The sequence below is a fragment of the Solea solea genome, chromosome 2 (assembly GCF_958295425.1).
Source record: "Solea solea chromosome 2, fSolSol10.1, whole genome shotgun sequence".
NCBI lineage: Eukaryota > Metazoa > Chordata > Actinopteri > Pleuronectiformes > Soleidae > Solea > Solea solea.
Genome location: NC_081135.1, coordinates 34,136,513 through 34,154,271, shown reverse-complemented (window position 1 = coordinate 34,154,271; position 17,759 = coordinate 34,136,513). Strand labels below are relative to the sequence as shown.

The following is a 17,759-nucleotide window of genomic DNA, read 5'->3' as shown; positions in this document are numbered from 1 at the left end:
CCTGTTTGCTCCGAGACTCGTCGGTGACGACATATTTGTTTGTTTTCAATTCCTCTATCTTTTTTACAACGATGATAGAAAAACAACTAAAGAAAATAGGAAGAGTGGACTGATAGAGGGTGAGAGTGCAGAGGTGGATTTAGGACAGAACGACAATCCTTTGATGAACGGAGTAGTCGAGGGTTAACACAAGCCTTTAGGAGAGCATTTAGGTAGGTGGGAGCAGACCCATGAAGCACTCTGTTTTTAAACCATCACTGAAAGTCATCATCACAACTTATATCATTCATTTTCCACTTATTTCTTATTGCATTGTTTTTTTTGGTGGGAAAATGTGAACTTGATTAATGCATGACTTCTATCCAAAGTCATTTTCTGGTCAGTCAGATACTTGTACTTTACCTCAAGTATCCCTTTTAAGTACTTTATACAAGACTGTTATTACAATACCTGAGCTACTGTGTTTAATCTGGGGTAATAAAACCTTTTAATACCAATTAAACTGACCTGCTATCCTCAAAACAATATACCAGATAACATTCAAAATGTGTTTAATGAGAAGGAGGGTTCTAAAAATTATTAGTTATATAACTTGAGTCGAAATTGCAATAATAAAAATATAGCCAGTGTGGGTTTATCTTTGTTGTATTGATTGTGTGTTTGTGATAATGACAGTGGCGGGAAAGCTTTGCTTCTTCCAACCCCAATTCAAGCCACGACTGATGTTATTTTACGTTACTTTATGTTGTTGGATTTTATTTTTAATTGTTTGTTTGGGTTATAAATAAAGTATGAATTATGCAGCACGCAGGTTTTCAGTTAATTTTTGTCCTTTCTTATTTCTTATTATTATTACATAATGGGTCTTAGTGCTTCTTCTCTATTTTTAGTGACATTGCCTTGCTTTTAATTGGTGACCTTACTTTTTGTGTATTTTATTAGTGCTATCAAAATAAATTTGACCTTGACCACAATTCAAAATCTTAGCCTTAAACTTAACCAGTGCCTCAGAAATGAGCTTCTTCCCCATTTGGACCAGGTTTCAGTCTCCATGAGGACTATATGGGACACGGACACAGACACACGGACACACGGACACACACACACACACACACACCAATGTCAGCGACCTTAGTGAAAGTCCAACGTCCACAGACAGGAACTGGGACCACAGATAAGTGCTTACAGTTGAGATATCACTTCTGCTGCATGTAAGAGAGAGACAGAGGGAGCATGAAGTCCAACAGTGAATGTGCATGTTTGCTCTGAGGCCTGCGTGTGCTCACGTGTTTGGTTTGAGCGGCAAACCTCGCGGTGACGGCTGTGAGGGGTATCGTCGTTGCTCACTTCCAAGTGTCCAGGGTTTCTGTCTTTGCTTTACGACCAAAAAAAAAAAACACTTAACAGTAGTTGAGTTTTAGTGACAACGAACTGATTTGTTCGTTCTTTCTGAGAAGTAAATGAGAAGATACCGACTGGAGCTGGACGTGATACAGGCTGGAGCTCCATAAAAGTGGAGACAGATAAAGAGCTGAGGTGATAAGGACACAGAGTATAGGTTGACCCAGTTAGGTCACCAAAGCTCCCACGAGGCTGAGATTATTGAGAAGAAAAAAAAATCAGCAGTAATCTTGTCCTGCTGATGGAAGAAAGGAAGTGAAAAAAAACACTCGAGAAGAAATTGTTCCATCTCGTCCAAAACACGGGGACAATGAGAGCTTTTCGGTTCCCTCGCAGCTGACTCAGGACTTCACAAGTCAGGCTTTCATTTCAAAGTCCTCGCGACACAGACGACAGTTCACCGGTCACATCAAAAACATGCAGCCACGGCAACTGCTAACGATGGCACATTCACATTCAAATCCTGATCCTGTGTGAAAACCGGTTACATGTGTGTCAGAGTTCACCAGCCACTTATACAACCATCACCCACATACAGTGTGTGAGAGATCACACGGCATCTACGATGGAAAAAAAGCCACATTGTGGACTCTGGAAGAGAAAGAGGTGTGTGATAGTGACGGATGAGTAAATGAAAGTGGGATCTGTGGGCGAACGTCTTTGAAACGTGGCTCAAACGAACTCGGCCTCGTGTCAGCGACACCAGTGCTTCTTTAAACCTTTCATAATTTTGTTATTCGTTTCATGTTCCACGCACTCCTCAGCAAGTACCAACCAGAGCAAGCTTGCGTACCACTGGTGGTACACGGGCCACAGTTTGAGAACCATGGTGTAGAGCAGAGCAAAAACTTATTTTTCTGTCTGACTGAACAAAAGTTAAGCTCAGTGACTTCATTTCATGTATATTTATTTAGCTTTGATAAACAATTAAAACCAATAACATTTTTAACTAAAAAATGAGAGGGTTGCATCTTGTTCGGGGTTTCTTTTTTTTAAGTCCCAGTTAAGGGTTTAGTGTGTAAGAATAAGTGAGATTATGACAAATGGAGAACCTTTCCCCTTTACTAAACCCTTCCCTGACAACCACGGCCAACCTATTCCGGGGGAAGAGAAATGGAGAAAGAGTAAAATCGTAATCTGCAGCTCCTTCGACATGGAAGCGCATGATGTATCATAATAGAGTTGGCTCAAGGTCAAATGGAGCTTTGTCTGAAAGATTCAGGTGAGGTTGTGTTTTCTTTTCTGTCGTCAAATGTTTAAAATAAACTCAAGATATGTTATGGACAAAATAAGTAATCGATTAACCCTTAGAACGCAGAGCATTTAGGCTGCTTTGTTCCATTATTAGTACTCAAAATGTTTAAAATTGGATTCAATTTGTGAAATACGTCACAGTTCAAATGTCTGTTTTGTGAGAATTATTGCTACTAAAAATGCGATATAAAATGAATCGTAACTTTGATTATGAGAAGAAGGAAAAAAAAAACCTATAAACACACACCCCCAGGATGTCCATATAAGGAGTTGTGCATTATTCCCACAGCAAATTATCATGGTTGCACCTATGTGTGGGTTAATTTAAAAAAAAAATTTAAATAAAAAAAAAAAACTGATTAATCAACTATAAAAGTAATAATAATAATTCTGGAGGCTTTTCAAAGGGCATAAGTTGAACAAATTCGATTAGTCGCCTATCGATTTTTAGATATTAGGGCATCAATTATTCTTCATTTCCTCCAATCTAATAAAATATAACAGTTTAAAATTTCCTTAACTTCAGTACCCAGTCAAGGAACAACACTAATCTCTCTTAAATCTACATTTTACTGTATTGTATGTTATTGTATTTTCAATAGAAAATAATGTATAAACTAAATATAAAATATATGAAGCAGGTCAACAAGAAGAAAACCTTTAGATGAAAAAATATCCTTTTAATGACTCGGCAACATTTATCAAATTTGAGGACAAAAATTCTGAATTTGTAATCATTGGCCAATTAATATAATGCAATATCATCAGTCTGTATGTTAGTAAGAGACAAATCCCGCAGGAAGCTCTGCTGCAGTCAGCTAGAAAAGGTCAATTTCGGTCTATTTTTATCCTAACAGGACACCAAACATAAAGCAGGGCCACACAGAAATGGTTTGAAAACAGTAGGGTTAATGGTCAGAGAGTGCACAAGTCCAAGTCTTCAGTCTACAGTCGAGAAGAAAAACTGCTGCTCGCACATGAACCTCAGCAGTTCTACAGAGAAATCTGAGTTTATTGTTTAAATCTGTAAAAAACTGATTTGTACTAATTGCTTCTAAATGTTTGGAGACTGTTTCTGTTTTGTCCTTGCAGAGATTTGTTTACACTTGTGTTTCTTTGTTTGGAAAATCACTCAATGGTAAAAAGAATATGGGTATGAATGTGGTGGAAACATTGTAACAACACCGTGTCAGTCTGGGTTTTTTTTTTAGCTCATGGTCACGTTGACGTGTCCAGGACGTCCGAGATCCAGCTGTAGTCGAGTTTCTTCACTCTCCTCAGTTCCCTAACCTGGGCTCTGGTCAGAGACGGAGCTGTGGTCTCTGCTGACCCGACTCCCTGTGGAAGTGATGCCGTCTTGGGTCTCGTGCTGGATTCCATTTCCCCCTCTGAATCGCTTTCGTCTTCCTCTTTCTCACTCTCCATTTCCTCTACATCTTTGTTTTCCTCCCTGCAGCCATGAGAACAAACATGGGGGAGAGAAAAACTAAAAACGTTAACATGACTCGGCACATTTTTTCAGAGATAAACAAGAGCAGAACGAGTTCAAGTTTCCCAGGGATCTTTGGAGCCATAACAGACAAGAAGTGTAGCAGTGTTTTTTTGTCGAGTCAACAGTGATGAGACAAAATAACAAGGTCACGATGACATTCAATCTTTTTATTTTCATTCCTTTACTCTGCTACAAGTAGAGATAGAACAAACTTGACTGATTAAATATCACCTAATTTACTTCTTCCATTGAAAAGTAATTATTTGTTGTATTTTGATTACCTTTCATGTATTTAGTATTTAATTTACACATTATTTGTACTGGAAATACTACACTGCAGAGATGGGAAAACATTTTTTTGGCTGGATAACAAACCTATATCAACCTGTCGACCTGTTCATGAGACATTTTCTTTTTCTTTCTGATTAAAAAGATAATCACTTCATCTCTCCAAACAATAGTCCTTGTCAAAAACAGGAAGCAACCTGACTGGGCATGTTTCTGCTGTGCTGTTTTTTTGTGATATGTTATTATGTTCTTTTCTTTACTACTGTTGTGTGCAGTGGATCGTTGATGTGAATCTATTGGTATTTTTCTACATGCGGCTTCATTTGAAATTGCACCCTTTTCCTGTCTGGTACCGTGTCTGGCTCTGAACACCGGTGAAAGTTAAGCTTAAAAGTTGTGGCGACAGTGCAGTTAATGTGGCCGATAGATATGATGCATTCCAGTTGTGACTCTTTTCCTGGTCATTTCATTGACTGATACCTCAACATTCATTCATGATTCAGATGGTAATTTTTTTGATGCCTCGGTGCACGACTGACCTGGGCTCTGAGTTGGAGACGAGCAGAGAATTTATAAACATGGAGCAGAGCAAAGAGGTGGAGGGCAGCACGTGGGCTGGAGTCTGCAGAAGCTGTGAGGAAGAAAGAAAGAAAAGTGTCAAACACGGAGGTAAAAAACTGACAAATAATAATCTTCAGTTTCACAAAGGTCTGAAAATCTTAATACGCAACTTCTTCAACAAGCAAAATGGACGCCAGGTGTTAGCGAGCGGTAAATACTGACCTCTCTAACAGCAGCAGAGGCCTGTGGCAGAGGTGTCCTCTCTGCAGACAGGCCACTCAATGCGTCTTGATTTTCCTGCTGCTGCTGCCGTTTCCCCAGCAACAGGCGGAACGGCGTCATGGCGACACTGTCATTGATCACAAGCTTGAAGGGGGGGGGGGATTAAAAAATAAATAAATTAACACCAAGGACAACAAGAAATGTCCCATGTTAATAAAAAAAAAAAAATGGAAACAGGCAGAAGTGAATCATTTGCAGTGATGTTTTCATTTGATGAAGAGGAGAGAGTCAGAAAAGACAGAGGCTGGAAAACTGATTCACAGATGCCCGGTTTACTGCTGCAGCTTGTGTCTGTAACTTTAGCTAAACACAATGAGGTGGGCGTTCACTGTCATTTGCCCTCTTTGGTGCTTTCAGGGGGAAACACATGAGGCGACTGGATACAGGCCTCAGTCCAGCTCACTGTTTGTCTCTTGGTAATCATGTGGAAGTACTGGCTCACTATTATTAACTTGGGTACAGTCATCAGAGTTCAGAAACCTGCTGCAAACATCCTGGTAAAATGTAATATAGACCAGCGTTTGTGCATCTCTCTCTGATGCCGAGCTGCGACTGTACCTGTTTGCTGGAAGCCATCAGTCTGTCCTCTTCTGCTTTGGTGGTAAACGTCAATAAGTCCTGCAGGGAGAGGCCACGTACGTCAATAACGACATAAACAAAGTTACATGGCACAAGTATAATTCTATAACAGTTTAGATTGGTTGACACTGAAAGCACAAACACAAGGCCAAAGATTTAGCTCAAACTTATGTTCACTTAAAAGGCATAAACACTGATAAAAGAGGTGTGACATTGATATCTCTTAAAAGACCAAAGTTATGTGGACAAAAAGTGCTTTTTGAGGACATTTGGTTTGACCTGGACACCACGCAACAGTGCGACCTCACAAAAGCTCCTGTTGTAAGTGCAATCGATTAAAAACCAGCAGGTTATAACTTTGGCCGTGGAGTTTGCAACAAAACAGTCACCAGCCTCGCAGTGTAGTCTATGTCATGTCATGTCATCTAAGGTAAAAGACAAACAGCGTTTTTACAACAACACCATAAAAACCTCTGAGCTGTCCTTTACTGCTGTAAATCTGCAAATCTCGTGTTTACCATGTACTGAGTGAGGAAGTAGAGCTGGGAGCGGTTGAGCCACTGGCTGCTCTCCTCGCAGCCCTCCAGCATCTCCTCTCTCGGGGCAAAGACGGCTCGAGTGACCCTCCCTGAACACACAGCCTTATGGGAAAACAGTGGCCGAGGCTCATTGGGCTTGAACACAAACACTGAAAGAGAAGGGGACAAAAATTGAAATCAGCAAAAGGAAACACATTTAAGGATTCTAAATAACATTTATTGTGGTAACCCAAATATGTAAGACCTCATCCACACGGAAACAGAACTTACACATACTATCTGGTTCTTTTTTGTTTGCCATGAAAATAACAATCTAAACCATTTATTGGTGGAAAACAAGCACTTTCTATGGATATGACTCAGAATGGTGCCATTACCCCGTGAGATTACACTGCAGCCATTGCCGCCTGCTGTAGCCGTCGCCTAAGGCAATCTAGTGGACCAATTATAAAATACTATTGACGTACACATCCACATTTATAAACATGGGGCCTAGGCCTTTAACAATGGAATGATAGGGGCTGGTAATTCCTAATAAAAACTACTGTACTGAACCAAACTGTTCCACTCGATGGAAACTCTTGTAACTTCCAATACGCAACCTTAGGAAAATGATGATGTCATATGGTACAGGGTGGTCAGGGCTCCAACCATGACAGTCAGCTGATTGGGCGACAGAAAAACATCACGCCCGCAGTCTATTCTCACACAAAGCTTGATGTTATGTTGAGACAAAATCAAACTTTGCAGGAAGAAAGAGCTGTAGTATGTCCTCCACACCAGCACAGCCTACACCCCGCCTACCGAGTAAAGGTACTGTTCTAAGTCGACTTGTTTTCCCAGAAATATCACTTTAGGGCTTCTTAAACGCTGGTTCTGTGCGGATTAAATGCCGATATAACACAAAACCCTTGATAACCCACACTTTATCAAGTCAGGAGCCACAAATCCAAATGTGTAAATGAGGTGATGTTGGGAGAAAGATGTATATGTGATTTCCATGTGGTTTAAGATGTGATTTCAACTAGGAAGAAGGTAGAATTTGGACACCAGGTCTGAAACTTACAGTCTGTGCATTCATCCTGACAGCAGAAGGCAACTATGTTCTCGGAGAGCGGGTCGGCCAACAGCAAGCTGATGTCCATGGTAGTGCTCCATTCCACTGACGGCGAGGACAGGTGACAGACAGGAGACAGACACAAAGTGAGTTAAGTATCATTGTAATTATGAATAAATACTAAATAAGTAAAAATATGTAGAAGTGGCCTCACAGGAGCAGGTGAGGAGGTTCCAGCAGCAGAGCAGGCGGTTTTCAGTGGTTCCCAGCAGATACTTGGAACAGCTTAGTCGCCCAAAACAAAGATCCCTGAGGGAGAAACAATGTCTCTTTATTTTCCCTGTGACTGTACAAAAAAAAAACTTCCAGTACTTCACATTCACCCAGCTCCACACACACCACACATATTTCACAGGATTAGCTGTTCTTTATTTCTTTGGTGGTTGGGCACATGTAAGCACAGTCTGGACTCCACAGAGAACCAGTGACAGACGAAGCAGTAATCCACTATTCAAAACTGAGACTTCAAACTGCTGACCAAAGTGGGGCCCACCAGTCTTATATTCAAAGAAAAACAATGAAAAAAAAAATACTATATTTAAAAAATATTAATGTATGCTAAAGTTATTGAGTCATAATATTACTAGTTATGCTGTTTTTTTTAAATAAGGAATTGCTCCATTAAATCTTTGTTAAGAATTCATACATTTAGGGCTGAAATAATTACACGATTATTCAATTTACTAAATGAATAGTCAACTAGTTTTATAGTCGATTAATCGGTTTGAGTGTTTAAACAATTTTTCCTGATTTCTCAGTGAATATTTGGTAGTTTCTTTGCCACTTCTTTCTTTAAAACTGAATCATTTTCATTTTGAAAAAAATGCAAATAATTGTTAGTTGCAGCCCTAAATACACTTTCTTAATCTGTCAGTGAGTGAGCTGAAGCACTGCACACTGACACACTCCTAGAATCGGAAGGCAGAAAATTAGCAATAAATTGTAGTTCAAGTTCTTCTGACTGTTAAAACCAAGTCACCTGCACTTTGACTTGTAATGTAATGGAATGCACTTTAGAAAAATAAAAGTTTTGGGACAGAAACATACAATCTAAAATTGTAATTTAACTATTAAAGCTAAAAAAAAGTTAATAAGTGTTTTGGCCTGTGTGACCCAAAGTTATCCAAGAGAAAAAGGTTTGGTCAGCCCTGATTTAAAGCAATCCTGTAAAAAATGTATTAATGACTTTAGGTCCGCTGCATCCAATTCATCAGAACTTCATTGCGTGAAAAGAGTGGAATGTTGGTGAGGTTGAAGGTGAAGCACTTGACCCTGCTCTTCACTCATCCATATGTGATAGTTACAGTATATATTCATGGGCACAAGGCACCTGTCAAAACAGCTGACTGTCGGCATTTTCCAGGTCCCCCCCACCCACACTCCACTCAAACATTCACGTTCAGCTCCCAAACTACACAGGAAACGTCTGCTCCTCCTTTGAAGAGGTTTTTTTATTAAGACTGAGTTTCCAGGTTGAGGCAGACGGTTGGTTTCACGCATTATTACTACAAGCTTTCATTTGTTCAAGAGGGTAAAGCAAATAAACGTCTGATTGCCAGGAGACTTCTGTTAACACTGTGTCAACAAAGGGACCTTGAGGAGAAGTTTCCATCTTTATTCTAAAATCTTAACATGAATCTCATCATTTAACAAACACTGCAACTCATCACATTTTTTTTGCCAACTCACTTAATAAGGAAGTGGTATAAAAACTAAATTGCAGCAGTTTTGTGTCCTCGTTGACCTGACCGGCCCCCTCTTCAGCAGGAGGGACAGTGGTCAACATTTTTGAAACTCGAGCACGAGCAACATTGCGAAACTGCAGCACTTCTTCATCTGCTTTTTGTTGAGAAAGAAAAACAGCACACTCCCACACCTCGGCCAGTGTGACAGATTCTCATTCACCAAGGTCACAGATGCCCAAATGTTAGTGAATCAGTAGCAACAGGTCTACAAGAAAGCCAGTTGATACGGTTTCGAAAAACATTTGACATTGATGTTACTTAACTGCTTAAAGGCCTCTGCCACTGAGAAACCTCGACAGCAAAAAGACATCATCCAACGGATTGCCCAATCTCTCCCTCTGTGCTTTCACACTACTATTTGTATGTGTTTGCTCAGAACGAGTTGTTATTTCTTTAACAAATAGGAAATGAGAGCAAACTATTTCTCATTGTTACCTTTACACTCTGTCACTTTTTTTTTTTTTAAATGACCAGTGATCACTAACCAAACCATACTTACATCACAACTGTGAGAGTACTGAACTTTAAATGCTTTGAATACAACACTCGGTGATTATAATTCAAACTTGAATATCTTCCAATACCAATATTAGTCCTATGCAGCGATTTAAGACCATGTATGAACGTATGAAGCTGTTAACAACACATTTGTGCTGAGTCATTTCAAAGACATAGTTCTCCAACTGTGTCACAAAAATTGTTCTCCAAAAAACATGACTCAGCTAAAATACTTTTGCTGATTTGTATTAAGATTTTTGCAGTCTGTGCATAGTGAAGCAGATTCCCACGCCAAATAACAGTGAATTATGCATATGCAACGGTCACTACATGCCTACACTTTTGTTGTTCAGCCACAATGTGAAATTCATTAGATTTTCCCTCACTACCATGAACATGGGCTTTGGTGCGAGGGGTGAGCGGTTTTCAAAGCGACATAAACTTAAGATACCAGTTGGAAAAGACTATCTAACAACAAAATAAAGTGGCAAACATGTTCTTAAGATAGCATAAACTGAGGCCGGCGCAGCTTATACATGGTGACCCTTCTGTTAACAGGCTAAAAGAGGTTTTTTGAACTCAAAATATTTAAAAAATCTTGACTACAACAAAGCTATGGCACCCTTCTTGTGATGTTGATGTTTATATGTATGTGTGCGAGTCCATGCACTGACCTGATTGCTCCAGGCGGCTGCGACAGTGTAGTCAGGAGCTCCCAGGAGGACGGGCTCCACAGAGTCACCACCTCCTTGAAGCTGACTGCCAGCAAAGAGCCATCGGTTGAGAAACAGCAGCACGCCGGCACCAGCCCGTGATAGGATCCGACAAAATCACACGACCAGGAAGGACCTTCATCTGCCGGGCCCGTTCAAAAGGAGGGGGGGTTAGGTTAGAGAGAAATAATTGACGGGTTGGAAAAACTAAAATGGTGGAGCCTGGCACTGACAAAGTAATTTGATTCTTTCTGATGTCTTCAAGATTAGGAAACTCATTGTTCTTCAAACTTCCACCATGTGACACAAATGCCAGGCTGTGATTAATATGGAGTAGTTAAAGCATGGTTCCCACACCTTGGTTGACAGCAAATTCAAAGACTTTCCAGGACCAATTTCCTTAAATTCAAGGACTGAGTGTGCCAAAACAGCTTAAAATGGGAGGGCAACTTGTGTCCAACGCGCTCTGCAGATCCTTGGGATCTTGGACAAACCAGTCTTTGTCATTTTCTTTGGTGAGACAGAGACCTTGGAATTAGCATTTCCCAGACATCACGTAATTTACGCTCTTGCTTAACGTTACCCGCTCATTGTTATGCATGGAATCTCATGTAAACGTTCCTGTGTTCCTCAAAGCAAAACATAAATAAGAGATGCAGAAACAGAGATAGACAACAAGATCAAAGGGCACAGCTGACCTCTGACCTTCTGGTAGAACAGACTTTCAGAAACAGAGGCTGTGTTCTTACCCTCTGTGTTGGCTGGTGCAGCAACCTGCCAGACTTTGAAGTGCCCATCCTTACTGGTGGAAACCAGCATGGTGGTCTGGCTGTCAGTGACGTGGCACAAGGACATGGCTGTAATCTGAGCCTCATGTGGGGACGAGATGGTCGTGTTCAGCATAAAACTGTAATGGTTCAGGAAGCAGAGTTCAAGGTGGTGGGTTCAGGTTCAATAACAAAAAGAAAATTATGACTAAAACTTATTATTACTGGGCTGAACATCAGTATATTAAAATATCAAGTCCACTTCAGACGTCTGTACCTCTGCGTTTGCTCATCAAATGCCCACAGTTTCAACATAAGCTCCAACTCAGCACTCTTCTGTTTTCTTTCTTCGACTGTTGCTAGCCACTTTCCAGATGCGTCGAAGGCCGCTTTGACCACCTCAAACTGCTGCAGGCCGGCCTCATGTATGTACTCCTGTTGCACGATGTCCAGCTGCACACAACACAAGATGTCAGGCTGATTTAATGTGATCACAAGAGTCTGAATTTGTCTGTGTTCCAAATGTGCCTTTTGTTGAAACAAATACAAACACATATTTGTACAATTCTAGGGAGCTGTAATAGAATCAAGTCTATAAAAATGATCAACTCGGTTTCGAGGTGCCTGTGATTATCTTAATCTCAGTTCAGATAATCTCAGATTAGTGCTTACATTGTACAGCAGTTTGTCTCTGTGGAGAGAGTAAAACTGCAGGTGGCCTGGCTTTCCGTTCAACACCATGGCTTTGCTGCGTGGGTCCACCATCAAGTCTGTTTTGACACTTTCTCCTGCACCAGAACAGAAACAAGTCACATTTTTTATTCATGATAATTGCAGTAATTATAATCATTATTAACATCCACCCATGAATTGACGAAGATCAAGTGCCTTTCTTTAAATGCAAAGTAGATTAGACTTCCTTTGAATGCACACAGATTAATCTGGCAGGATCCACAACCTGATCTGCCTTTTCTTTTCTCTGCTTAGTGACAGAATGATGCAACAACTAAATAAACACATTTTTCTTTCAAACTCAGGGCTGTCATTCGTTCCTGAAACACATTTTTGTTGAAATCCTCTGCACGTCTAGACAAACCACGACCAAATATTACAATTATCTCTGAAAAAAGAAAGCTGGAGTCTGGATTTTTGATGGTGATCCTTCCGTAGCTGGGTAAACAAAACTGAAAATCCACCACTGCTGGATTGTTTGAGTTCCTTAATCTGTCTGTTGTCATTTGTGATTTTTGTATTTTTCCACTCTTAATTATTTGCTCATACTTGGGTTTATTGGTTGAGCTGAAAATATCGATAATGAAAGTATCTTCTATTATAATCAAGATTTGCCTCACCTTTGACCAGGCCCTGAATGATGGACGATACTTTAACACAACTCTGGATGATGGTGATCTCTGCAACAAGGAAACACAGGAGTGAGCATTTTGTTAAGACTGAAATCTTCTATTTTTGCCTCCAACCTTTCTCACAAAGGCTTCAAATACCCAAAATGTGTATATGGTAAAGGCCTAATTTATACTGTGTGTCGTCCAAGAGCATATTACAGGATGATGGTCCTTACTGTTGTCACTGTGTGTGGTACAGAACAGAGCTCCATCAGGTGAGACAGTAATGTGTGTGATGGCAGCTCCCAGACGGGGCAGGAAGTCCTTCTCGTTCTCTTGGGTGTATCGCCACTGGACTAGCACCGACTCCACACCGCCGCTCAGCAAGTTAGTGCCTTGATAAAACAGAAGAACAGAAGAACAACAGTAAAACACAGGTCTAGGCTTTTTCAGTAACCAATAAGGTGTTGGAACAAAGTGGGAGTACCCTCTGGAGTGAAGCACAGTGAGCTGACAGCATTGTGGTGCCAGTGCAGAGTAGAGTATGTGTACTCCTTCTTCTGGTTGATGTTTCTCCTGAAAAGATAAACAGTGTCGTCAGAATAACAAAGTTTCACCTTCACCAAACATCCAAAAGACTGCAGATATTTAGCCCAAAATACTGTGCAAAATCATCAACACGTGGCTGCGAGTGTACACATGTCATGGTCGTGCTCTTCCCACACTCACCACAAGCGAATCTTGCCATCTTCATGCCCGGTGGCGATGCAGTCATCTTTTGGGTGGCAGGCAAGACACGTGAATGTGTTCTTTCCTCCCTTCTTGTTGTCTTCTTTGAGGGGAAACCTAGCAAACCACACGAGGACGGCATTAGTGAACATTCTCATGACTTTTTTCCCCACATAGCTTTGATGTGAAAAAGAAGAATGTATAGTGAGCATCTTATGCATTTTCCACTTCTAATGCTTGGTCACTAATGCTCTGGGGCTCACCTGTATGGTTTCTGCTTCTTGAAGAAGTAGACCTCCAGCTGCAAACCTTTAGCTGAAGCAATAAACTGCCCCTGTGAGGATGAGAACATTTGTGTTTGAGGTCAGTGACTACCTTAAATTGAAGTTGTCCCATTATTTATCAAGCAAATGGCACTACACTCACAGTTACCTCCAACATCTGTGAGTGTCTTGCCAGCGTCTGTGAGCAGCACAACTCATCTACAATACAGAATACACATCTGAAAATGTGTATTCTGGATATTTTAAGACTCTCACTCTCTGTGTGCCATTATATGTGAAACTATATAGTTAATTAAATTTATTCTACCAACATATTTTACTGGTACTTTCAGGACCATATTCATGGTATATTAGCTATGGTGTAGTTTTAATTTAACACAGCAGAGGGAAAGCTGATAGAGTCCAAACACATTCAAACCATTGTCTCGCTGATACTAGGGGTGTAACAAAACAGCGATTTCACTAACATATCACGATAATTCATGGCATTATACTGCATCAGTTCTTTGAAAGACTGCATCTATCTGGAAATATTCTTGACAGTGGTTTTCTGACAATGGTTTTGTGTTTAATTGAATCCTGACCACAAGTTAATCAGCAGGCATTTGGATATTTGACCTCCCCCTCCACTCCTGTTACTAGACAAGAAAACTGTATCGTTGATGAATACAACATTGCTGTATCAAAGTTTTTTCTTAAAATAAATCCATTTAGTGATATGATCCATATCACCAAATTCTTGCCATTACACAGCCCTGTTTGATACCTTCACCAAACTATGCAGGGGATCAATTTCAGCTTTGGGAGTGTAACAGTCCAACATGGTGTGTTGGTTCATACCCCTCTGCCAAAGGCAATGGTTGCTGGGTTGGCGCTGACATCACTGAGCACAGCAGACAGCTCTCCGGCCTCTACCAGCTGTTCTCCGCTCTGCGGCAGATGTAGAGCAACCAGCTGGAACAACTCTGTGTGCACACACACAGACACACACACAAATATGTCAGTTACACAGTCTTACCCAGTGACCTACAACCCAGTTTCTCCTAAGCACATGCTGAAGCCATGATGAGAGATTTGTATTTGGATATGCTGCCACCTACAGGTAGAGTTCAAAAACATTACATTACACCCTGATCTGACCCCACATACCAATAAACAAGACTTTCTATCATTAAACTAAATAAATAAATGCATAAAGACTGCTTTTCATCTCAATCGTGGGCTTTTATAAGCAGTGGTGTGAAACCTTATAGAAACAAATATGTCACCAAAATTAAAATGGTCTTGTCTCCTTCATTTTCCCAGTCAAAGCTCATAAGGTCTCTGGAGGCTGTTAAGACAACTTATATCACAGACTCATCAATTATACGACTTCACCCACCAGATCTTTTGTCACCAAGTGGGGGTGTCACAATAAAGATGATTCCTTCATGGTGCGCAGATGCATAGATGGAGTAAATGGGGCATCCAATGACATAAGTCTGGAAGAAATCATGTATAAACATGTCACAGAAACAGCAGCAGGGGGTCATACTTATTTGTAACACAATTCCTTGAGTTATCAACAACTTTTTAGTGACTTTGTGTGAATATTTATAACGTTTTCTCGAGAATGTCTGTATTAAACAGTAAAAAAATTTTATGTCTACAAGGGGGAAATTACCTAATGCAATATATAGTTGTGATCCCTTGTTATACTGTATGTGAATCAGATTGGCACGTGGCAGGTTTTTCATGACCATAGGAATCACACTTCTTCACTGCTGAGTTACTAACAATGAAAAGCCATGTTTCTACCAAGCAGTAAAGCGCTGTACCTTAATAAGGATACCATCCGTGAAGTCCCAGAGTCTGACAGTGCCATCTGTTGAGCAGGAGTAGAGCTGCAACACAACAAAATCACATAAACTCAGTCTGGAATGGGAGGAATGGGTGCTGCAGAACAGAGCTTCCAAAAACATCAGAAGTTTGAGGCCCTTGAAAATTATGCAAAATGTCCAGGAGCCATGGCCAAATTAGTACATTAACAGAAATGTAACACATCTTTAAAATGACACATAAGCCTCCCTGAAGACCCGAGGGCAGCAGGTAATGTATATATTTTTAAAAACAAATTTAAGACCCACCACTTTAGCCTGGCTTTTACCTGAGATGTATGACTTGTTTGTACTCTTTTATTTGATTTTAGGGTCACACACACCTCATTCATTGATTTATTTACTTATTTTAAGTACTAGAGGCGTGAGTTCCATGATAGTGTTTTCTCACTTACTTTCCTCTCTTCCTTTTCTCCTTTCTTGCATCTTCTTTCCCAACTCCATTGCTGCATTATTATTTTTATTTTTACATAATACCAGCCATTTGTCAGCTTAAACAGTTGTTGGGTGGATGGGGGACAGTGGGTTGCTTTCTTTGATTATATTTTCATGCTGTGAAGCACTTTGAGTTGCACTGCCTTCAATGCAAAGTTCTATATAAATGAAGTTATTTACAGAGAAGGTCAGTTTATTTGGTCCGCTATCATCATCAGGAAATTAGTGGGACAAAACTTGCTGTCCATTTAACGTACACTGACAAAATAAGATTTAAGAGACCACACTGACACTTCGACATAAAAGATAATTGTAAGTAGACAATAATATTTGTAAACACTACCTGGTAAACTTCAGCAAAAGACAAGTGTAAGTAGCGCGTACCTGCAGGTGGTTGGTGGGTTTGAGCAGTAACCCTGTCACCAGGTCGGTGTGTCCACGCAGGTCATGGAGACACTCTTCTGTGGAGGTGCTGAACACTTTCACACATTCTCCCGAGGCGCACAGGAGGAATCTGCCATGACGTGAAACACATTTACACTTACACATGTGTTTTTTATGGTAGCCAAAGTAAATAATGATGCTGCTGATAAAGGTAAAACAAACTGAATAGTATTTATTATTAATATTGTTCTTGCAACTTTGACTTTTACTCCACTGCACGTCCTCTATCTTTGTTACTTTGCATTACTTGTCATTTAGCAGACGCTTTTATCCAAAGCGACTTACAATAAGTGCATTTCAACATTTGGGTACAAACAAGAGCTAGAAGAAAGTAAGTGCTTCAAATACGCCAAACTATAAAGTGCTACTCATAAGTGCGATGTACAAGTTATGCATTACTACCAAATAAAATCAGAAGAATGTAGGTCTGTATTTATATAGAGCTTGTCTAGTCTTGATGAGCTGCTCTGCGTTGTCATTCACACAGCTTACATACCCATTCACATGCTTCACATGGGGTTAAGTGCCTTGCTCAAGGACGAGCAGAGCCTTACCACTGAGCTACCATGGCTCAATCATTACTTTTACTTCTAAAACTCAAGTATATTTTATATAAATACTTTTGGTACTCAAGTACAGTACACGTCATATAATTTAAGACATATACTAAAGTGATATTATATAAAAAAGTGACTTCAATTTCTACCAAAGTCATTTCTTGTGAGATACTTTTATTCAAATATCTCTTTGAGGCACTTTAAATAAGACTGATAAACAGTCTGAGTGACCAGGGCAACAGCCTTGTGTTGCTAATGCTAACAGCTAACGCTCCCATCCTTAGCTCATAATAAACCTCCAAAGGCCGCGAAAATGTCTTCCACCAAATCCTGAATATTAGCGGTTTGTAACCACACACTCACCTGGAGTCGTTGCTTATGACCGGCTCTCTAAAGTTTAATTTACTGCCACCACGGTGAACCACGCGGATTCCTGCGTGTTCAACCATGTTTTCACTGATGTCACCTTTCAACTCCGACATCACAGACGGAGAGTCTGAGATGTACTGCTCCCTGCTGGACTGGAGGCGCAGTGCGCTCAGGCTTTTCTCTGTTGTTGCCACATTTCTCCACCAGATGAAGCTGTTCGTCAAACATCGGTGGATTATTGGTGGACTACCTTTGTCCCATTTCGTGTTCTCTCTCTTTTTATGACATTTAATCGAAAGGCAGTTACTTAGAACAGAATAAATAAAGGAATATCTTATCTTATTTTGTTCTTTTGTTGTTTCTTTTTTTGGACAATAAAACCACACAAAACGACAATAAACTGGACAGGACATTAAGTTCCGTTCACCCATGGAGCAATAGTGGTCTTTTGATTCAGTTTATTTTGACTTTTAATTGGATTTATT

General features: G+C 40.3%; 1 protein-coding gene across 1 annotated transcript; it reads right to left on the bottom strand.

Moving 5' to 3' along the window:
* Positions 1-3,314: 3,314 nt before the first annotated feature.
* wdr75 (WD repeat domain 75) lies at positions 3,315-17,395 on the bottom strand. The gene is made up of 21 exons (XM_058623138.1): positions 17,269-17,395; positions 16,289-16,418; positions 15,410-15,475; positions 14,974-15,073; positions 14,433-14,557; positions 13,572-13,642; positions 13,309-13,425; positions 13,067-13,155; positions 12,816-12,974; positions 12,589-12,648; positions 11,909-12,024; positions 11,514-11,689; positions 11,219-11,376; positions 10,431-10,611; positions 7,668-7,762; positions 7,463-7,558; positions 6,376-6,545; positions 5,837-5,896; positions 5,219-5,362; positions 4,975-5,066; positions 3,315-4,105 (listed from the first exon to the last, which is right to left on the bottom strand). The coding sequence occupies exons 1-21, from the start codon at positions 17,385-17,387 to the stop codon at positions 3,874-3,876; spliced, it is 2,556 nt and encodes an 851-aa protein (XP_058479121.1). The 5' UTR covers positions 17,388-17,395; the 3' UTR covers positions 3,315-3,873.
* Between the last annotated feature and the right edge of the window lie 364 nt (positions 17,396-17,759).

Coding starts and splice junctions, on each gene's coding strand:
- wdr75 (XM_058623138.1), bottom strand. CDS start 17,387: ATGTCGGAGTTGAAAGGTGACATCAGTGAAAACATGGTTGAACACGCA. Junction 11,377..11,513: donor TTTGATGAGCAAACGCAGAG/GTACAGACGTCT, acceptor GAACCATTACAG/TTTTATGCTGAACACGACCA. Junction 5,067..5,218: donor CCTCTGCTGCTGTTAGAGAG/GTCAGTATTTAC, acceptor TCTTCCTCACAG/CTTCTGCAGACTCCAGCCCA.